The 23,541-nt window shown below is 49.1% G+C and overlaps 2 protein-coding genes across 3 annotated transcripts in view; both read right to left on the bottom strand.

Annotated features, from left to right (window-relative positions):
• The window catches only part of LOC137307003 (small cell adhesion glycoprotein homolog), a 265,230-nt gene extending 255,003 nt beyond the window's left edge, over positions 1-10,227 (bottom strand). The window contains exon 1 of the mRNA XM_067976356.1: positions 9,922-10,227. The gene's annotated coding sequence lies outside the window, so the exon portion shown is untranslated. The remainder of the gene's footprint in view (positions 1-9,921) is intronic.
• A 4,583-nt stretch (positions 10,228-14,810) lies between these two features.
• The window catches only part of LOC137307323 (amphiphysin-like), a 187,126-nt gene continuing 178,395 nt past the window's right edge, over positions 14,811-23,541 (bottom strand). For both annotated transcript variants that reach the window (XM_067976797.1, XM_067976798.1), the window contains 2 exons: positions 18,063-18,158; positions 14,811-15,174 (listed from right to left, as the gene is read on the bottom strand). In XM_067976797.1, coding sequence (XP_067832898.1) covers positions 15,067-15,174; positions 18,063-18,158 — 204 coding nt within the window. In that variant the 3' untranslated portion in view covers positions 14,811-15,066. The remainder of the gene's footprint in view (positions 15,175-18,062; positions 18,159-23,541) is intronic.

Here is a 23,541-nt window from a genome sequence, read left to right as displayed (position 1 = left end):
ATACAGAGTAAAGCTCCCTCTACACTGTCCCATCAAACACTCCCAGGGCAGGTACAGGGTTAGATACAGAGTAAAGCTCCCTCTACACTGTCCCATCAAACACTCCCAGGGCAGGTACAGCACGGGTTAGATACAGAGTAAAGGTGCCTCCACACTGTCCCATCAAACACTCCCAGGGCAGGTACAGCACGGGTTAGATACAGAGTAAAGCTCCCTCTACACTGTCCCATCTAACACTCCCAGGGCAGGTACAGGGTTAGATACAGAGTAAAGGTGCCTCCACACTGTCCCATCAAACACTCCCAGGGCAGGTACAGGGTTAGATACAGAGTAAAGCTCCCTCTACACTGTCCCATCAAACACTCCCAGGGCAGGTACAGGGTTAGATACAGAGTAAAGCTCCCTCTACACTGTCCCATCAAACACTCCCAGGGCAGGTACAGCATGGGTTAGATACAGAGTAAAGCTCCCTCTACACTGTCCCATCAAACACTCCCAGGGCAGGTACAGGATTAGATACAGAGTAAAGTTCCCTCTACACTGTCCCATCAAACACTCCCAGGGCAGGTACAGGGTTAGATACAGAGTAAAGCTCCCTCTACACTGTCCCATCAAACACTCCCAGGGCAGGTACAGCATGGGTTAGATACAGAGTAAAGCTCCCTCTACACTGTCCCATCAAACACTCCCAGGGCAGGTACAGGGTTAGATACAGAGTAAAGCCCCCTCTACACTGTCCCATCAAACACTCCCAGGGCAGGTACAGGGTTAGATACAGAGTAATGCTCCCTCTACATTGTCCCATCAAACACTCCCAGGGTCAGGTACAGCACGGGTTAGAGACAGAGTAAAGCTCCCTCTACACTGTCCCATCAAACACTCCCAGGGCAGGTACAGCATGGGTTAGAGACAGAGTAAAGCTCCCTCGACACTGTCCCATCAAACAATCCCAGGTCAGGTACAGCATGGGTTAGATACAGAGTAAAGCTCCCTCTACACTGTCCCATCAAACACTCCCAGGGCAGGTACAGCACGGGTTAGATACAGAGTAAAGCTCCCTCTACACTGTCCCATCAAACACTCCCAGGGCAGGTACAGGGTTAGATACAGAGTAAAGCTCCCTCCACACTGTCCCATCTAACACTCCCAGGGCAGGTACAGGGTTAGATACAGAGTAAAGCTCCCTCTACACTGTCCCATCAAACACTCCCAGGTCAGGTACAGCATGGGTTAGAGACAGAGTAAAGCTCCCTCGACACTGTCCCATCAAACAATCCCAGGTCAGGTACAGCATGGGTTAGATACAGAGTAAAGCTCCCTCTACACTGTCCCATCAAACACTCCCAGGGCAGGTACAGCATGGGTTAGAGACAGAGTAAAGCTCCCTCGACACTGTCCCATCAAACAATCCCAGGTCAGGTACAGCATGGGTTAGATACAGAGTAAAGCTCCCTCTACACTGTCCCATCAAACACTCCCAGGGCAGGTACAGCACGGGTTAGATACAGAGTAAAGCTCCCTCTACACTGTCCCATCAAACACTCCCAGGGCAGGTACAGGGTTAGATACAGAGTAAAGCTCCCTCTACACTGTCCCATCAAACACTCCCAGGTCAGGTACAGGGTTAGATACAGAGTAAAGCTCCCTCTACACTGTCCCATCAAACACTCCCAGGGCAGGTACAGCATGGGTTAGAGACAGAGTAAAGCTCCCTCGACACTGTCCCATCAAACAATCCCAGGTCAGGTACAGCATGGGTTAGATACAGAGTAAAGCTCCCTCTACACTGTCCCATCAAACACTCCCAGGGCAGGTACAGCACGGGTTGGATACAGAGTAAAGCTCCCTCTACACTGTCCCATCAAACACTCCCAGGGCAGGTACAGGGTTAGATACAGAGTAAAGCTCCCTCCACACTGTCCCATCTAACACTCCCAGGGCAGGTACAGGGTTAGATACAGAGTAAAGCTCCCTCTACACTGTCCCATCAAACACTCCCAGGTCAGGTACAGCATGGGTTAGAGACAGAGTAAAGCTCCCTCGACACTGTCCCATCAAACAATCCCAGGTCAGGTACAGCATGGGTTAGATACAGAGTAAAGCTCCCTCTACACTGTCCCATCAAACACTCCCAGGGCAGGTACAGCATGGGTTAGAGACAGAGTAAAGCTCCCTCTACACTGTCCCATCAAACACTCCCAGGGCAGGTACAGGGTTAGATACAGAGTAAAGGTGCCTCTACACTGTCCCATCAAACACTCCCAGGGCAGGTACAGGGTTAGATACAGAGTAAAGGTGCCTCCACACTGTCCCATCAAACACTCCCAGGTCAGGTACAGGGTTAGATACAGAGTAAAGGTGCCTCCACACTGTCCCATCAAACACTCCCAGGGCAGGTACAGGGTTAGATACAGAGTAAAGGTGCCTCCACACTGTCCCATCAAACACTCCCAGGGCAGGTACAGCACGGGTTAGATACAGAGTAAAGGTGCCTCCACACTGTCCCATCAAACACTCCCAGGGCAGGTACAGCACGGGTTAGATACAGAGTAAAGGTGCCTCCACACTGTCCCATCAAACACTCCCAGGGCAGGTACAGCACGGGTTAGATACAGAGTAAAGGTGCCTCCACACTGTCCCATCAAACACTCCCAGGGCAGGTACAGCACGGGTTAGATACAGAGTAAAGGTGCCTCCACACTGTCCCATCAAACACTCCCAGGGCAGGTACAGCACGGGTTAGATACAGAGTAAAGCTCCCTCTACACTGTCCCATCAAACACTCCCAGGGCAGGAACAGGGTTAGATACAGAGTAAAGGTGCCTCCACACTGTCCCATCAAACACTCCCAGGGCAGGTACAGCACGGGTTAGATACAGAGTAAAGGTGCCTCCACACTGTCCCATCAAACACTCCCAGGGCAGGTACAGCACGGGTTAGATACAGAGTAAAGCTCCCTCTACACTGTCCCATCAAACACTCCCAGGGCAGGTACAGGGTTAGATACAGAGTAAAGCTCCCTCTACACTGTCCCATCAAACACTCCCAGGGCAGGTACAGCACGGGTTAGATACAGAGTAAAGGTGCCTCCACACTGTCCCATCAAACACTCCCAGGGCAGGTACAGCACGGGTTAGATACAGAGTAAAGCTCCCTCTACACTGTCCCATCTAACACTCCCAGGGCAGGTACAGGGTTAGATACAGAGTAAAGGTGCCTCCACACTGTCCCATCAAACACTCCCAGGGCAGGTACAGGGTTAGATACAGAGTAAAGCTCCCTCTACACTGTCCCATCAAACACTCCCAGGGCAGGTACAGGGTTAGATACAGAGTAAAGCTCCCTCTACACTGTCCCATCAAACACTCCCAGGGCAGGTACAGCATGGGTTAGATACAGAGTAAAGCTCCCTCTACACTGTCCCATCAAACACTCCCAGGGCAGGTACAGGATTAGATACAGAGTAAAGTTCCCTCTACACTGTCCCATCAAACACTCCCAGGGCAGGTACAGGGTTAGATACAGAGTAAAGCTCCCTCTACACTGTCCCATCAAACACTCCCAGGGCAGGTACAGCATGGGTTAGATACAGAGTAAAGCTCCCTCTACACTGTCCCATCAAACACTCCCAGGGCAGGTACAGGGTTAGATACAGAGTAAAGCCCCCTCTACACTGTCCCATCAAACACTCCCAGGGCAGGTACAGGGTTAGATACAGAGTAATGCTCCCTCTACACTGTCCCATCAAACACTCCCAGGGTCAGGTACAGCACGGGTTAGAGACAGAGTAAAGCTCCCTCTACACTGTCCCATCAAACACTCCCAGGGCAGGTACAGCATGGGTTAGAGACAGAGTAAAGCTCCCTCGACACTGTCCCATCAAACAATCCCAGGTCAGGTACAGCATGGGTTAGATACAGAGTAAAGCTCCCTCTACACTGTCCCATCAAACACTCCCAGGGCAGGTACAGCACGGGTTAGATACAGAGTAAAGCTCCCTCTACACTGTCCCATCAAACACTCCCAGGGCAGGTACAGGGTTAGATACAGAGTAAAGCTCCCTCCACACTGTCCCATCTAACACTCCCAGGGCAGGTACAGGGTTAGATACAGAGTAAAGCTCCCTCTACACTGTCCCATCAAACACTCCCAGGTCAGGTACAGCATGGGTTAGAGACAGAGTAAAGCTCCCTCGACACTGTCCCATCAAACAATCCCAGGTCAGGTACAGCATGGGTTAGATACAGAGTAAAGCTCCCTCTACACTGTCCCATCAAACACTCCCAGGGCAGGTACAGCATGGGTTAGAGACAGAGTAAAGCTCCCTCGACACTGTCCCATCAAACAATCCCAGGTCAGGTACAGCATGGGTTAGATACAGAGTAAAGCTCCCTCTACACTGTCCCATCAAACACTCCCAGGGCAGGTACAGCACGGGTTAGATACAGAGTAAAGCTCCCTCTACACTGTCCCATCAAACACTCCCAGGGCAGGTACAGGGTTAGATACAGAGTAAAGCTCCCTCTACACTGTCCCATCAAACACTCCCAGGTCAGGTACAGGGTTAGATACAGAGTAAAGCTCCCTCTACACTGTCCCATCAAACACTCCCAGGGCAGGTGCAGCACGGGTTAGATACAGAGTAAAGCTCCCTCTACACTGTCCCATCAAACACTCCCAGGGCAGGTACAGGGTTAGATCCAGAGTAAAGCTCCCTCTACACTGTCCCATCAAACACTCCCAGGGCAGGTACAGCACGGGTTAGATACAGAGTAAAGCTCCCTCTACACTGTCCCATCAAACACTGGCAGGGCAGGTACAGCACGGGTTAGATACAGAGTAAAGCTCCCTCTACACTGTCCCATCAAACACTCCCAGGGCAGGTACAGCACGGGTTAGATACAGAGTAAAGCTCCCTCTATACTGTCCCATCAAACACTCCCAGGTCAGGTATAGCACGGGTTAGATACAGAGTAAAGCTCCCTCTACACTGTCCCATCAATCACTCCCAGGGCAGGTACAGGGTTAGATACAGAGTAAAGCTCCCTCTACACTGTCCCATCAAACACTCCCAGGGCAGGTGCAGGGTTAGATACAGAGTAAAGCTCCCTCTACACTGTCCCATCAAACACTCCCAGGGCAGGTACAGGATTAGATACAGAGTAAAGCTCCCTCGACACTGTCCCATCAAACACTCCCAGGGCAGGTACAGGGTTAGATACAGAGTAAAGCTCCCTCTACACTGTCCCATCAAACACTCCCAGGGCAGGTACAGGGTTAGATACAGAGTAAAGCTCCCTCTACACTGTCCCATCAATCATTCCCAGGGCAGGTACAGGGTTAGATACAGAGTAAAGCTCGCTCTACACTGTCCCATCAAACACTCCCGAATAACTAGGGCAGTAGAGAAGACTTTAAACTAAATAGGGTGGGGGGAGGGTTCAGGTGGGGCTAAGGTTCGATCGATAAGAGAAACGACAAGGAAGTAGTACAGGAAAGTGATGGGGGTAATGATAAACAGAGTGTGTCAGGAAGGGACAGAGCGTACAAACATAAGAGTGCACTAGCAAATGGGGCCAGGGTAGGAAAGAATGGTAAAAAGACAAAATTTATGGTTCTTTATCTGAATGCGCACAGCATTCGTAATCAGATAAATGAATTGGCGGTACAAATAGAAACAAATGGGCATGATCTCGTGGCCATGACAGAGACGTGGTTACAAGGTGACCAAGGTTGGGAGCTAAATATTCAGGGTTATTTAACATTTCAGAAGGATAGGAAAAAAGGTAAAGGTGGTGGGGTAGCTCTGTTAATAAAGGATGAAATTGGTATAATAGTGAGAAATGATCTTGGCTCAGAAGATCAAGATATCGAATCAATTTGGGTGGAGGGAAAGAAATCACTGGTGGGAGTAGTATATAGGCCCCCTAACAGTAGCTACACTGTAGGGCAAAATATTAATCAGGAAATAAGGGGGGCTTGTAAAAAAGGTAATGCAATAATCATGGGCGATTTTAACTTTCACATAGATTGGACAAATCAAATTGGCAAAAATAGCCCTGAGGAGGAGTTCATAGAGTGCATTAGGGACTGTTTCTTAGACCAATACATCGGGGAACCAACCAGGGAACAGGCCATTTTGGATCTGGTAATGGGTAACGGAACAGGATTAATTAATGATCTCAAAGTAAAGGATCCCTTGGGAAGCAGTGATCATAACATGATAGAATTTAACATCCAGTTTGAGAGCGAGAATCTTGGGTCTGAAACTATTGTATTAAACTTAAATAAGGGCAATTATAAAGGAATGAGGGCGGAATTGGCTAAAGTGGACTGGGTGAACAGATTAGATGGTATGATGGTGGATAAACAGTGGCAAACATTTAAAAAGATATTTTATGACTCGCAACAAAAATATATCCCTGTGAGGAGGAAAGACTCCACAAAAAGGGTGAACCAACCATGGCTAACTAAGGAAGTCAAGGATGGTATCAGGTTAAAAGAAAAAGCAGACAACATGGCAAAGATTACTGGTAAGCCCGAAGATTGGGAAAACTTTAAAAACCAGCAAAGGATGACTAAAAGAATAATAAAAAGGGAGAAAATAAATTATGAGAGTAAACTAGCAAGAAATATAAAAACTGACAGTAAAAGCTTCTACAAGTATATAAAAAGGAACAAAATGCTGCAGTACAGAGGGATCTGGGTGTCCTCGTACATGAAACACAAAAAGTCAACATACAGGTACAGCAGGTAATCCGGAAGGCAAACGGAATATTGGCCTTTATTTCTAGGGGGATGGAGTATAAAAGCAGGGAAGTCATGCTACAACTGTACAGGGTGCTGGTGAGACCACACCTGGAGCACTGCGTACAGTTTTGGTGCCCTTATTTAAGGAAGGACATACTTGCATTGGAGGCAGTTCAGAGAAGGTTCACTGGGTTGATTCCGGGTATGGAAGGGTTGTGTTATGAGGAAAGATTGAACAGGTTGGGTCTATACTCATTGGAGTTTAGAAGAATGAGCGGCGATCTTATTGAAACATACAAGATTCTGAGGGGACTCGATAGGGTAGATGTTGAGAGGATGTTACCCCTCATGGGGGAATCTAAAACTAGGGGGAATAGTCTCAGAATAAGGGGTCACCCATTTAAGACAGAAATTAGGAGGAATTTCTTCTCCCAGAGGGTCATGAATCTTTGGAATTCTTTCCCCCAAAAAGCTGTGGAGGCCGAGTCATTGAATACATTCAAGGCTGAGTTAGACAAATTTTTGTTCAGCAAGGGAGTCAAAGGATATGGGAAAAGGGCGGGAAAGTGGAGTTGAGGTAAAAATCAGATCAGCCATGATCTCATTGAATGGCGGAGCAGGCTCGAGGGGCCGAATGGCCTACTCCTGTTCCTATCTCTTATGGTCTTATGGCAGGTACAGTGATGGATACAGAGTAAAGGTCCCTCTACACTGTCCCATCAAACACTCCCAGGGCAGGTACAGCACGGGTTAGATACAGAGTAAAGCTCCCTCTACACTGTCCCATCAAACACTCCCAGGGCAGGTACAGCACGGGTTAGATATAGAGTAAAGCTCCCTCTACACTGTCCCATCAAACACTCCCAGGGCAGGTGCAGCACGGGTTTGATACAGAGTAAAGCTCCCTCCACACTGTCCCATCAAACACTCCCAGGGCAGGTACAGGGTTAGATACAGAGTAAAGCTCCCTCCACACTGTCCCATCAAACACTCCCAGGGCAGGTACAGGGTTAGATACAGAGTAAAGCTCCCTCTACACTGTCCCATCAAACACTCCCAGGGCAGGTACAAGGTTAGATACAGAGTAAAGCTCCCTCTTCACTGTCCCATCAAACACTCCCAGGGCAGGTACAGGGTTAGATACAGTGTAAAGCTCCCTCTACACTGTCCCATCAAACACTCCCAGGGCAGGTACAGCACGGGTTAGATACAGAGTAAAGCTCCCTCTACACTGTCCCATCAAACACTCCCAGGGCAGGTACAGGCTTAGATACAGAGTAAAGCTCCCTCTACACTGTCCCATCAAACACTGCCAGGGCAGGTACAGCACTGGTTAGATACAGAGTAAAGCTCCCTCTACACTGTCCCATCAAACACTCCCAGGACAGGTACAGCACGGGTTAGATACAGAGTAAAGCTCCCTCCACACTGTCCCATCAAACACTCCCAGGGCAGGTGCAGCACGGGTTTGATACAGAGTAAAGCTCCCTCTTCACTGTCCCATCAAACACTCCAAGGGCAGGTACAGGGTTAGATACAGAGTAAAGCTCCCTCTACACTGTCCCATCAAACACTCCCAGGGCAGGTACAGGGTTAGATACAGAGTAAAGCTCCCTCTACACTGTCCCATCAAACACTCCCAGGGCAGGTACAGCACGGGTTAGATACAGAGTAAAGCTCCCTCTACACTGTCCCATCAAACACTCCCAGGGCAGGTACAGGGTTAGATACAGAGTAAAGCTCCCTCTACACTGTCCCTGGACTCACCTGTATGGCATTTCTTCATTTCTGTCACGCTATCACCTCTTCGAGTGAGATTGCCAATTCCTGCCAATTTAGTGCAGCAGACCCGTGCTGACTGTGAACTGCTCAAACTCATTTCATGTCGGTCCCTTGCAGCCAGCGGAGAGTCTGATCCCATCAGTGCTGGCTCGGTTTGAACATGGGTTTCAGAGATGTCTGGTGTATGTCTAATCCTCTATTCCACCCAGTGTCACATTGTTGGTGTTGCAAATCATTGTACATTTACCCATGGTGTTGAACTATCTCTGTGTTGTGGACTGGCAGCAAATGCTCGCTCTGATCTGTGCTCTGCTTGTTTCATGATCTGCTGTAGTACCTCTCTGTGGAGGCGGGGGGGGGGTGCAATCACCAGTGTGATTTTAAACATCTCCTGGCACCCATCCACAGGAGACACTGGCAGTGGCCTGGTGGCACAGGAGACCACAAAGACTGGCAGAGATCGGGCATAAGCTCGACAAAGTAAAACTACAGAAAAGAACATTTTAAAAAATCTTGTGCTAAAATCAACACAATTTCACAGATAAGAGGGGTGCAGGAACAGGGAGTATGAACACAAATCTTTGAAGGTGGCAGGACAAGTTGAGGAGGATGTTAAAAAAGCATCTGGGATTCTGGGCTTTATTAATGGAGGTATCGAGTACAAAACCAAAGGCATTATGCTAAACCTCTACAAATCACTGGTTTGGCCTCAGCTGGAGGATTGTGTCCAATTCTGGACACCACAGTTCAGGAAGGATGTCAAGGCCTTGGAGAGGATGCAGAAGAGATTTACTAGAATGGTACCAGGGATGGGGGACTTCAGTTATGTGGAGAGACTGGAGAATCTGGGATTGTTCTCCTTAGAACAGAGAAGGTTAAGGGGAGATTTGATCGAGGTGTTCAAAATCATGAGGGGTTTTGATAGAGTAAATAGGGAGAAACTGTTTCCAGTGGCAGAAAGGTGATTAACCAGAGGACACAGATTTAAGGTGATTGGCAAAAGGGGGTGGATGAGGAGGATTTTTTTATACAGCGAGTTGTTCTGATCTGGAATGCGCTGCCTGAAAGGGCGGTGGAAGCAGATTCAATAATAACTTTCAAAAGGGAATTGGATAAATACTAGAAGGGAAAAAATTACAGGGCAATGGGGAAAGAACAGGGGAGTGGGAATAGTTGGACAGCTCTTTCAACGAGCCGGCACAGGCTCGATGGGCTGAATGACCTCCTCCTGTGCTTCCATAATTTTATGATTGATTCTATGATAGTTTATTTTGGCTGAAGTATTTCGTAATAGTCGGAGAAATGATGACTCGGAAGTGGGGGCGGGTGATGGGGAGAGATGCTGCTCCTTTAAGACAAACAAGGTTTGAACAAAACAGGTTCACTCACCCAATCGATTTATGTCGGTCGCTGCAACATGTTCCCTTCACAGAACAAGGCAGAAAGCGCACTGCAGAGGTTAGTGTTTACTCAGTAGGTGTTTCTGGTCACAGTCCAGGCACTGACTGTGAGATAAGTCGGGCTCTATCTCTCGCGGAATACCTGTCCAGCTTTACGTTACAAGAAGCCCATTCCTGAAACTTTAAACCACATCAACAGGCGTTCCTTCCCAGGATGCCTCACTGTTGCTGCAGGCTCGGTTGTCAAGCAATGATGTCACCCTGGCAATACATTAACCATTTGTAGCATTTTTACACACTGTGTCATTTTAAAGTGGTATCGCTGAAAGATCTCCCTGTTGCTACCCCTGAGGCACTGTGAATCGTTATTGGTGCTGACTTCTGTCAGGTGACACAGTGCCACCCCTCTCGGTCCAATTAAAAAAGTCCCATAATGCATCACGGCTAACCTCTTCCACGTTCCAGCACAGAGAGGTAAGTCACAGTGCATTGTGGGGTGAATTCAACCAGCCCAAGATCAGCACAAACTGGCATGGAAACAGTTGGTAGGGCGAGGGGCAAGGGGTGCGGAGTAAGGGGCGAGGTGTGAGGGACGAGGGTTGGGGGCTGAGGGGCAAGGCCCCTCCCCTCCCCCCGACAGCATCAATTTGAGGCCCGGGTTATTTTAATTCGCAGGCCTCATTTGCCACCCACCGACCAGCTGCCCACCCAAAACGGGCAGAAAGAGGCGGCCAGCTGGTTAAAATCACGGGGCCCGAAGGTCGCCTGTTGGCTGGAAGGCAAATGGCAGGGAGGGGTCTCAGCAGGTGGGAAGGGGGAGAGCGGGGGTGTCTCGGGCAGCAGAGGCCGAGTCTTTCCTATCGGGATCCCGAGGAGCACTCCTGCCCTCATTGAGTGTGGCGCCCGCAGTTGGCACCCTGTCCAGACCGCAGTTAAAACCCCATCGCTGTCTGATTGAAGTGAAAAGACCCCCATTTTCACACAGGTATGAGGCTCCCGCCTGATTTTGGTGGTCGCCAAAAACAGTGACATTAAAATCCCCGCAGAGCAAGCCATTGATCCAGGAGTTATGAGGGGGGATTTTAACTGGCAACAGTTTTGAGGCAGGGCGGACGATTTTAGCTGTCAGGCCTCATTTAAATATCATGGGCAGGCTGCTCAGGCAATCGCGTCGGGAACTTACAGGAAAGTTGTGAGGTTGTCCGTCCGAAATACGAATTCTCCAGTCGGGCGAGCTGCCCGTCAAGGTGCGACAGACGACGGCTGCTCACACACATTATTTAGATGAGGCCCGAGGCCTTGGGCCTCCCTGTTCAGGCGCTGAGCAGAGATGCCTCAGGGTTCAGTGCAGTAAGACCCATTTTAGGCCCCGACCAGCTTTTGGGATCAGTGTTTGAATCGGCAATGGTTACCAAGACGTCAATCGATGACCAGGTCATTCCTTTGCTTCCAGTTGTGTAGCTCTTGCCTTCAATCGAGCCAAGGGTCTGAGCACTGACATCTATACCAGTAGACTCAGATACTGAGCTCTGGTCACCAATACCAGAGCTCAGTAGGTATATAGGAAACAGAAGTGTGCGTCTAGGACACCAACAGCCAACTTGGTGTTTCAGAGTGTGATTGGCGATGAAACCTGGCCAAATTACAGCCTTGGTCTGGACTTCAGCACTGGCACAAATGGACCCCTTCCAACTTTCACTGCCCCAATGCCAGCGCTGGTACAGGATCATTCAAGGCACTGCACACAAGTGCTCTGATCGAAAACGACGGTGTGTAGCTTTGCCTCTTGAGGATTTCACCTTTTCCTGGAAGTCAAGAAGGAGCAATCTCCACAATGGAAGATTTGCTGCCGTCTCCCCCAAGCCAGACAGGATCCCACCGGTGTTGGGCAGATCTCTGGCTCATTCCCAGGTCCGATTAAATATGGCATGGTTCCCCTGTAGCGGAAGGTCTCAATATCTCCTGAGAAGGAGTCAAAGCTGTCAGGTTTTTGGGACAAAGCGTGCTCCGGGTGTGAATGGCCAGCCGCCAGTCTACCAAGTAAAGAGGGCCAAAAGACATACCTTCCCAATGGACAACAACAACTTGCATTTATATAGTGCCTTTAACAGAGAAAAATGTCCCAAAGTGCATCACAGAGGAATAATCAGACAAAAATGGATGCTGAGTCAACGTAGAAGATATTAGGGCCAAAAGCTTGGTCAAAGAGGTAGGTTTTAAGGAGCGTCTTAAACATAGAAACATCGGATCATAGGAACAGGAGGAGGCCATTCAGCCCCTCGTGCCATTTGATATGATCATGGCTGATCTGTGATCTAACTCCATATACCTGCCTTTGGCCCATATCCCTTAATACCTTTGGTTGCCAAAAAGCTATCCATCTCAGATTTAAATTTAGCAATTGAGCTAGTATCAATTGCCGTTTGCGGAAGAGAGTTCCAAACTTCTACAACCCTTTGTGTGTAGAAATGTTTTCTAATCTCGCTCCTGAAAGGTCTGGCTCTAATTTTTAGACTGTGCCCCCGACTCCTAAAATCCCCAACCAGCGGAAATAGTTTCTCTCTATCCACCCTATCTGTTCCCCTTAATATCTTATAAACTTCGATCAGATCACCCCTTGACCTTCGAAACTCTAGAGAATACAACCCCAATTTGTGTAATCTCTCCTCGTAACTTAACCCTTGAAGTCCGGGTATCATTCTAGTAAACCTACGCTGCACTCCCTCCAAGGCCAATATGTCCTTCCGAAGGTGCGGTGCCCAGAACTGCTCACAGTACTCCAGGTGCGGTCTAACCAGGGTTTTGTATAGCTGCAGCATAACTTCTGCCCCCTTGTACTCCAGTCCTCTGGATATAAAGGCCAGCATTCCATTAGCCTTATTGATTATTTTCTGCACCTGTTCATGACACTTCAATGATCGCTGTACCTGAACCCCTAAGTCCCTTTGGACATCCACTGTTAAAGGAGGAGAGAAGCGGAGAGAGGTGGAGAGAGGTGGAGAGAGGCGGAGAGAGGTGGAGAGAGGTGGAGAGAGGCGGAGAGAGGTGGAGAGAGGCGGAGAGGTTTAGGGACGGAGTTCCAGAGCTTAGGGTCGAGGCAGCTGAAGGCCGCCAATGGTGGGACAAAGGAGGAGAGATGCACAAGAGGCCAGAGTCAGAGCAACGCAGAGTTATCGGAGGGCTGGATGAGATAAAACAAATCAATGCTGGAAATGGATGCACTGCGCCAATATCAAATCAGTTCGCAGGGTCGATGATTATTTCCTGCCCTGACAATTTCTTATGTTTGAGTCGGAATTTCACGGTTACACACGGAGCAATTCAAGCTGTGGGATTTTATTTATTGCGTTTCAAAATCAACGAACGAATGGGGTAAATTGTCACCCTCAGCCTCTGGGCAGTAATCCGGTGGGTCAGATCGCCCGCCCGTTATAGGACCCACCCGATTTTCGTTCCGTTCTAATCAAAGGGATGAAAATTAGACGGCTCCCCCATCAAGGCCATGCGATCCGATCCACCAGATTACAGCCCAGGCAGTGAGGGTGATAATTTACCCCATGAAGTGGAGATTTTAAGACTGGCCCGAACCAAGACCGTCGCTGTTTCAGAAATGACACCCGCCTTAAAACGGCAGACAAACGTCAGGTGAACGCATTTACTGTTAGTCACTCGTGTCTCCAACAGGTTTTTATAAGAGTCACTGAGTCACTTTGTTGATGAATGGGTCACAAGAAATTGACCTCATCAGGACCCCTGAATAAACACTTCATATACAACACATCCCTCTTCCAGAGAGCTGGCACAGGCATGATAGGCCGAGTGGCCGTCTTCTGTGTTGCATGATTCTATGTCCCACCATGTCAGCACTGTGGTTATTGCAGGAGCTCTGTGTTTTGTTCCTGCTGCAACAATAATCCAGCTCCATTTGACCAGAAACTGAACTGGACCAGCCATACAAATACTGTGGCTACAAGAGCAGGTCAGAGGCTGGGTATTCTGCGGCGAGTGACTCACCTCCTGACTCCCCAAAGCCTTTCCACCATCTACAAGGCACAAGTCAGGAGTGTGATGGAACACTCTCCACTTGCCTGGATGAGTGCAGCTCCAACAACACTCAAGAAGCTCGACACCATCCAGGACAAAGCAGCCCGCTTGATTGGCACCCCATCCACCACCCAAAACATTCACTCCCTTCACCACCGGCGCACAGTGGCTGCAGTGTGTACCATCCACAGGATGCACTGCAGCAACTCGCCAAGGCTTCTTCGACAGCACCTCCCAAACCCGCGACCTCTACCACCTAGAAGGACAAGGGCAGCAGGCACATGGGAACAACACCACCTGCACGTTCCCCTCCAAGTCACACACCATCCCGACTTGGAAATATATCGCCGTTCCTTCATCGTCGCTGGGTCAAAATCCTGGAACTCCCCACCTAACAGCACTGTGGGAGAACCTTCACCACACGGACTGCAGCGGTTCAAGAAGGCGGCTCACCACCACCTTCTCAAGGGCAATTAGGGATGGGCAATAAATGCCGGCCTCGCCAGCGACGCCCACATCCCATGAACGAACAAAAAAAAATTCAGTTGAGCAGAGGTGGAGAAACAGACATGAAAGGAGATGGGTGACTCCGCGGGTGAATGTACCGACGAAGCCACCTGGGCGGGGTCTCGCTCCACGGTCACTTTTTATATCTCGCGGAGATTTCCTTTGGAGCTGAGTGTTGATGAAACGTGTCCCTCAGGGAGGCAGCCGCTGCTTTCAAGTGTAGGACTTTTAATCAGGTCAGCAACCAATCAGATGCTTCCTTTTAATCCATCTGGTGAGATGGTGCATTGTGGGATTTTGATGGAACGATGTTACAGTCTCAACACATTTTTGTTTATTTTCCGATACAGCTTTTTATTGTGGATCAAGTAAGAATATGAAACTCACTACAGAAGCGTACGAACAGAGGATATGAAGCAGTCTGGAGCCTCCCCAACCTTTTCATTGAGGAGTGGCAAGTCAACCGTGTTGTTGTTATGACTGAGGCTGGTCCTTGAAGCTGGCTTTGGGCCGAGTCCGAGAGAGCAGAATGGTGACCTTCTCAACGTAGTAGGTCCCCCTGACGTCAATTACGGGATCAGTGTCAATCCACGCGTTCCGTAAGGTCTTCTGGGAAAATACCTTGGAGACTTTCCACATCCTTGTTCTGATTCCAATCAGTTTCTTTGACTCCCATCAGCCAGCCTTTGGTCTACAAAGGAAATTCAAAATCAGGACTTCAACAACAAAATAATCCCCCACAACATCACTGGGATATCACTGAAACTTACAAACCAAGCACTGGGCTTCATTTCGACAGCGATCGAATTGAAAAGCAGAGAAATTATGTTAAACTTGTACAGAACCTTGGATAAACCACACTTGGAGTATTCTCCAAACGTTGTCTACCTCATATGTTGCAGGAAAGGATGCCCCGGAGCATGGTACATTGGCGAGACCATGCAGACACTGCGACAACGGATGAACGGACACCGCGCAACAATCGCCAGGCAGGAGGGTTCCCTCCCAGTCGGGGAACACTTCAGCAGTCAAGGACATTCAGCCACCGATCTTCGGGTAAGCGTTCTCCAAGGCGGCCTTCGAGACACACGACAACGCAAAATCGTCGAGCAGAAATTGATAGCCAAGTTCCGCACCCATGAGGACGGCCTCAACCGGGATCTTGGGTTCATGTCACGCTACACGTAACCCCACCAGCAAACAAATGTTATCTGTTTTTAATATAACGGGTCATTTGCTGTCTTTTCTATGTTTCTGCCTCTCTCTCTCTGTTTTTTTTTTGGTGGTTTGTATATTCGGTGGCCTTGTAGGTAACACCTGTCTGTCTGCACACTGTGATTGCCTTGGCAACGGGCAGTTGGAAAGACTATCTGTAATCACCAGGTATTGTTCTGTGATTTATAAATGCGAAGGGTTCGAGGATTTCATTTCCACAACATTCACCTGAGGAAGGAGGAAGCCTCCGAAAGCTTGTGAATTTCAAATAAATTTGTTGGACTTTTACTTGGTGTTGTAAAATTGTTTACAATTGTCAACCCCAGTCCATCACTGGCATCTCCACATCATGGATGCGTGAAATGTTCATCCAGAATCCACACAAACTGTGAGAAACCCACAGATGTACAATAATACATGTCTCCTTCTAAACAGGGACTGTGTTTGGAGAGAGGATATTTGAACTGTATAACACTGGGGTACAGTACTGGTGGGTAGAGGTCTGTCACTGTGTAACACTGGGGTACAGTACTGGTGGGTACAGGTCTGTCACTGTATAACACTGGGGTACAGTACTGGTGGGTACAGGTCTGTCTCTGTATAACACTGGGGTACAGTACTGGTGGGTACAGGTCTGTCACTGTATAACACTGGGGTACAGTACTGGTGGGTACAGGTCTGTCTCTGTACAACACTGGGGTACAGTACTGGTGGGTACAGGTCTGTCTCTGTATAACACTGGGGTACAGTGCTGGTGGGTACAGGTCTGTCACTGTATAACACTGGGGTACAGTGCTGGTGGGTACAGGTCTGTCACTGTATAACACTGGGGTACAGTACTGGTGGGTACAGGTCTGTCTCTGTACAACACTGGGGTACAGTACTGGTGGGTACAGGTCTGTCTCTGTATAACACTGGGGTACAGTACTGGTGGGTACAGGTCTGTCACGATAACACTGGGGTACAGTACACTGTCCCATCAAACACTCCCAGGGCAGGTAAAGCACGTGTGAGATACAGAGTAAAGCTCCCTCTACACTGTCCCCATCAAACACTCCCAGGGCAGGTACAGCACGGGTTAGATACAGAGTAAAGCTCCCTCTACACTGTCCCATCAAACACTCCCAGGGCAGGTACAGGGTTAGATACAGAGTAAAGCTCCCTCTACACTGTCCTATCAAACACTCCCAGGGCAGGTACAGGGTTAGATACAGAGTAAAGTTCCCTCTACACTGTCCTATCAAACACTCTCAGGGCAGGTACAGGATTAGATACAGAGTAAAGCTCCCTCTACACTGTCCCATCAAACACTCCCAGGGCAGGTACAGCACGGGTTAGATACAGAGTAAAGCTCCCTCTACACTGTCCCATCAAACACTCCCAGGGCAGGTACAGCACGGGTTAGATACAGAGTAAAGCTCCCTCTACACTGTCCCATCAAACACTCCCAGGGCAGGTACAGGGTTAGATACAGAGTAAAGCTCCCTCTACACTGTCCCATCAAACACTCCCAGGGCAGGTACAGGGTTAGATACAGAGTAAAGCTCCCTCTACACTGTCCCATCAAACACTCCCAGGGCAGGTACAGGGTTAGATACAGAGTAAAGCTCCCTCTACACCGTCCCATCAAACACTCCCAGGGCAGGTACAGGGTTAGATACAGAGTAAAGCTCCCTCTACATTGTCCCATCAAACACTCCCAGGGCAGGTACAGGGTTAGATACAGAGTAAAGCTCCCTCTGCACTGTCCCATCAAACACTCCCAGGGCAGGTACAGGGTTAGATACAGAGTAAAGCTCCCTCTGCACTGTCCCATCAAACACTCCCAGGGCAGGTACAGGGTTAGATACAGAGTAAAGCTCCCTCTACACTGTCCCATCAAACACTCCCAGGGCAGGTACAGGGTTAGATACAGAGTAAAGCTCCCTCTGCACTGTCCCATCAAACACTCCCAGGGCAGGTACAGGGTTAGATACAGAGTAAAGCTCCCTCTACACTGTCCCATCAAACACTCCCAGGGCAGGTACAGGGTTAGATACAGAGTAAAGCTCCCTCTACACTGTCCCGAGAATGTGCCTTAAACCCATCCTCAGAACGGCGCACCTTCCTGTTGAAGGCTGATTTAATCCTCTTCCTGCACCAGCCATCAGCGGGTCTCTGATAATGGACATAATTCATTGCGTCTTTTAGCTTAAGGTCTGTCTTTGTCCTGGCAGCTAATGGCAACTGGATTTCAACAGGCCAGAATTCAATTTCTGCAGTACATGCGGCCTGTGGTGGGACTTTGTGTCCCCAGAGGTGAATGTGCTGTGTGCTGGTCCCAGTGTTGCTCCATCCTCCACCCATCAAACAGTTTCATCTCACCTGTTTTTCAGCTTCATTGAAAGACACCACCAATATAATGTCACCCTCAGTGAAATGTAGCTGTGTTTCCTCACACGAGCTGTGTGTTGCTCTAACCTGCGTGGAAGACACAGAGCAGATCAGATATAGTTGGTAAGCAGGTTCCTCACTGAATTTAAAGGCACAGTCCCCACAATGGTTTGGACGTAAAGTTGTATCTTTCGTGAATTTTATCAATGTTCCACTCTCCCCTCACCAAGAGCTCCCTCCAGTGACAGCCAATAGCAGCTGTCTACGTTGTAAATCTGAGCAATCACCTCCACACCTAAATTATAAACAAGGTTTAAAGTCACATGGACCCATGGGAACAGCTGGCACTGAAACTATGGTCTGTCCATCTGCAAATGTCAAAAATATTGTTCCTTTGATAACTGGAATTATAAACGTGGGAATCTGATTGATTTTCAATGAACGAGGATTAAAATGGATACTGTCTTTCCGCACAAGGCCAGCAATTCAGGAAGGGTCAGTTTGTGCGTGAGGACGTGGAGCAGATTGCCTGATCTGGTAATTAATCAGACGAGGGGAAAGCATGTTTTCATGAAAGGGCAAGTGATGCGTCACCTCCAGCATTCAGCAGTTACAGGAGGACCAGGTGTGATTGGGGGTAATATTCTGGCATGGGTGGAGGATTGGTTATCGAACAGGAAGCAGAGAGTTGGGATAAATGGTTCATTCTCGGACTGGCAACCAGTAGCCAGTGGTGTTCCGCAGGGGTCGGTGCTGGGTCCCCAACTCTTTACAATCTATATTAACGATTTGGAGGAGGGGACCAAGTGTAACATATCAAAGTTTGCAGATGATACAAAGATGGGAGGGAAAGTAGAGAGTGAGGAGGACATAAAAAACCTACAAGGGGATATAGACAGGCTGGGTGAGTGGGCGGAGATTTGGCAGATGCAATACAATATTGGAAAATGTGAGGTTATGCACTTTGGCAGGAAAAATCAGAGAGCAAGTTATTATCTTAATGGCAAGAAACTGGAAAGTACTGCAGTACAAAGGGATCTGGGGGTCCTAGTGCAAGAAAATCAAAAAGTTAGTATGCAGGTGCAGCAGGTGATCAAGAAGGCCAACGGAATGTTGGCTTTTATTGCTAGGGGGATAGAATATAAAAACAGGGAGGTATTGCTGCAGTTATATCAGGTATTGGTGAGACCGCACCTGGAATACTGCATACAGTTTTGGTCTCCATACTTAAGAAAAGACATACTTGCTCTCGAGGCAGTACAAAGAAGGTTCACTCGGTTAATCCCGGGGATGAGGGGGTGGACATATGAGGAGAGGTTGAGTAGATTGGGACTCTACTCATTGGAGTTCAGAAGAATGAGAGGCGATCTTATTGAAACATATAAGATTGTGAAGGGGCTTGATCGGGTGGATGTGGTAAGGATGTTCCCAAGGATGGGTGAAACTAGAACTAGGGGGCATAATCTTAGAATAAGGGGCTGCTCTTTCAAAACTGAGATGAGGAGAAACTTCTTCACTCAGAGGGTAGTAGGTCTGTGGAATTTGCTGCCCCAGGAAGCTGTGGAAGCTACATCATTGAATAAATTTAAAACAGAAATAGACAGTTTCCTAGAAGTAAAGGGAATTAGGGGTTACGGGGAGCGGGCAGGAAATTGGACATGAAGCTGAGTTCGGATCGGTCAAGGCCCTGTGGGTGGCGGAGAGGGCCCAGGGGCTGAGTGGCCGGGTCCTGCTCCTACTTCTTGTGTTCTTTAGATTTGAGGTTAGGATCAGATCAGCCATGATCTTATTGAATGGCGGAGCAGGCTCGAGGGGCCGATTGGCCTCCTGCTGCTCCTATTTCTTATGTTCTTATGTTCTTATGAACTAATGTGCTTCAAACAATGTTGTGTTCAAGTTGTTCTATTTCATCTCTGAGACCAGCCCAAGTCTGGAGTCCTCTTCGGCTGTGAGAAATACAACAAGCAGTTGGCCAATTCTGTCGTTGAATTGTTTGAAGCACATACCCACGTCACTGTGGTGAGATGGAACTCCATGGAACTCACAGGGTCAATGTTACAGCTTTCCAAGACACATTATGAGGGCCGTGGATACTGTAAGAAGGTCACAACATTTCATTATTTTGCTCTCATTTGACGATTGAAAAGCTAAATTGCCATTTTACCTGTTGAGTCATTTTTTTGCTTCGGTATAATTTTAAGTTAAATGATAAATGCGAATGACTAGATTTAGCCTGCATTATATGGCTTGGCAGCGTGGTGTGTTTTTCTACCTATCGAAGAGATCAGCAGTATATGGTGGGCAATCTATTATATTTGTTATAAGCCCGCATTAAAAAATCGATCAGCCCAGAGTTGCGATACACGCCATTACATGCTTAAAGTTAAGTTACAGTTCGTAGGATTGACTTTCGGAAGCTGTGTTTTACAGCGAGCACAAGTATAGTGTTGGGATAAGGTCTGAAGCAAAGCAGTGGTCAAGTGGCATTTATTTATTCTCTCTCTTCGCCTCCTTTCTCTCTCTCTCTCTCTCTTTAGTATTTCTTCATGGTCTCACTGCCTGTGAGACTTGTAAGTATTTTCTCTCACTGGAAAGCAAGAGAATCCTGTCGAGGTGAGACTATCCCATCTTTCATCATGGTAGTGAAAGCCCGCAATCCCCATTACATTTTCCAGACAGCGGGGACTCACCCTCCCATTTCTTAAATCTCCCTGCAGAAATAGGGAACTCACTGCATAGTCTGGGGTACTGTAACATTCTGTATGGACACACTGCAAACTCCAGCACACAATACAAAAGAGCTTGTTGGTCAGCCAGCTATTCACTGTTACTTTTCCTGTCCATAAGGTGGCAGCATTATATACAATAACCCACAGAAATGCCTTATGATTATCTTGACCATTCTTTCTCCTTTAAGGTATCAGTCCTAAATGTGTTGAATCTCTAAAAGGCTGGTCTGTCCTTACTGAATAAGGAGCTACGAATTAGCATAACGAGCTAAATTCCAGCTTACAGAAAAAAAATGACAAGCTTTACATTTAACTCTGATCTATCTTGGGTCGCAGCTCCCCATATAGTTGGACAATGGAGGCCTGAGGCCTACTCTGTGCCCGATGAGACTAGTGATCAAGAACAATCAGTGTAGGGAAACACTCAGGGCCTGTGCATAAACTGAGCACAAGGGTCAGTTAGGTCCTGGACTTTGTTTAAATGAGGCGCAAGGAACAGCAGACTGAAGCTAAGCAGGTCCATCGCTTTACGGTGACTGAATAATTCAAATTCCATATTTATTACACAGGATTCGGGACTCTGCACCAGTGTTTTGGGGGTTTTATTCTCAGATTTTGCCATTTTTTTCTGTGAAAACCTTTGATCGGGGGAACATTGGAAAAAAAGACCATGGTCCACCGAGCTCACCTTGCGCCATCCTGGTCGTCACATGGTACAACGAGAATGGAGTTGTTGACTAATCAGAGCGATCAATCTCTATCAATGAGTCTACGACAGACCCAGACATGAGGCGACTATCTGAAGCCACATACCTCTCCTCCCTCCAATACATTAAGCAGTACGTGACAGGGTAAAAGGCAACGGGAGTTTGGACACACACCCTGTTTATACCTCAGCTGTCTGCAGCTAACAGCAGATGGGGGAACAATTGTCTTTGGTCAGAACGGGTAAATCCTGCTCCCCAATAACTGACACATTGAAATCGGCGGCAGTTTTCTCTCTGTTTACCTTCAGCCATTGGACAAGCTTCAAAACCAGATGAGGGGCAAGATAGAGGTGGGACAGAATGGTGGCTGGCAGGAGATGGCCATGGGCAGGAGAGGGCCATGGGCAGGAGAGGGCCATGGGCAGGAGAGGGCCATGGGCAGGAGAGGGCCATGGGCAGGAGAGGGCCATGAGCAGGAGAGGGCCATGGGCAGGAGAGGGCCATGGGCAGGAGAGGGCCATGGGCAGGAAAAGGCCATGAGCAGGAGAGGGCCATGGGCAGGAGAGGGCCATGGCAGGAGAGGGCCATGGGCAGGAAAAGGCCATGAGCAGGAGAGGGCCATGGGCAGGAAAAGGCCATGGGCAGGAGAGGGCCATGGGCAGGAAAGGGCCATGGGCAGGAGAGGGCCATGACAGGAGAGGGCCATGGGCAGGAAAAGGCCATGAGCAGGAGAGGGCCATGGGCAGGAAAGGGCCATGGGCAGGAGAGGGCCATGAGCAGGAAAAGGCAATCAGCAGGAGAGGGCCATGGGCAGGAGAGGGCCATGGGCAGGAAAGGGCCATGGGCAGGAGAGGGCCATGAGCAGGAAAAGGCAATCAGCAGGAGAGGGCCATGGGCAGGAGAGGGCCATGAGCAGGAAAAGGCAATCAGCAGGAGAGGGCCATGGGCAGGAGAGGGCCATGAGCAGGAAAGGGCCATGGGCAGGAAAAGGCCATGGGCAGGAAAAGGCCATGGGCAGGAGAGGGCCATGGGCAGGTGAGGGCCAAGGGCAGGAGAGGGCCATGGGCAGGAGAGGGCCATGGGCAGGAAAAGGCCATGGGCAGGAGAGGGCCATGGGCAGGTGAGGGCCATGGGCAGGAGAGGGCCATGGGCAGGAGAGGGCCATGGGCAGGAGAGGGCCATAGGCAGGAGAGGGCCATAGGCAGGAGAGGGCCATGGGCAGGAGAGGGCCATGGGCAGGAGAGGGCCATGGTCAGGAAAGGGCCATGGGCAGGAGAGGGCCATGGGCAGGAGAGGGCCATGGGCAGGAGAGGGGTTGAGCAGGAGAGGGGCCTGGGCAGGAGAGGGGCCTGGGCAGGAGAGGGGTCTGGGCAGGAGAGGGGTTGAGCAGGAGAGGGGTCTGGGCTGGAGAGGGGCCTGGGCAGGAGAGGGGTCTGGGCAGGAGAGGGGTCTGGGCAGGAGAGGGGTTGAGCAGGAGAGGGGTCTGGGCTGGAGAGGGGTCTGGGCAGGAGAGGGGTTGGGCAGTAGAGGGTTTGGGCAGTCGAGGGTTTGGGCAGGAGAGGGGTTGAGCAGGGGCTGGTATCATTGCTTGAATTCTGATGTTTGCTTTGCTGCTGATGAAAATTCCTTGGAAACTTTAATTTCCCGTCAATAATTTATCATCAATAATTAACGGCCCCAGACTGTGAGGTACAAGACTGGAGGAAATGCAGTTTGAAAACAGAACTTGGTGTCTGAGTCACATCTTGGAAATTTCCGGAAACCCCCTCTGAAGCAGCCTGTTTGGTTCTAACTGGTTCGGTGGCAGCTCTCAATTGTAGAAACTGGAGTTTACAAAATGGGAAATAAATACTGATGGTTACACAATGTTACTCTTTGTGAACCTATTTATAACTCCAGTCCGTCCCATCTCAGCAGACTGGAGACTGGTGCATGGGAGTGGGAAGGCATCATGTGGAGGGCAGGACCAGAAGGAAGTCCAGTTGTCCAGGGATGCAGAATGTTGGGATGGAGCCTGTCCATCTTCTTCCTGAC

Source organism: Heptranchias perlo, chromosome X (genome assembly GCF_035084215.1).
Source record: "Heptranchias perlo isolate sHepPer1 chromosome X, sHepPer1.hap1, whole genome shotgun sequence".
Lineage (NCBI taxonomy): Eukaryota > Metazoa > Chordata > Chondrichthyes > Hexanchiformes > Hexanchidae > Heptranchias > Heptranchias perlo.
The sequence above is the reverse complement of the archived record's forward strand: the minus strand, read 5'-3'. Positions and strand labels throughout refer to the sequence as shown.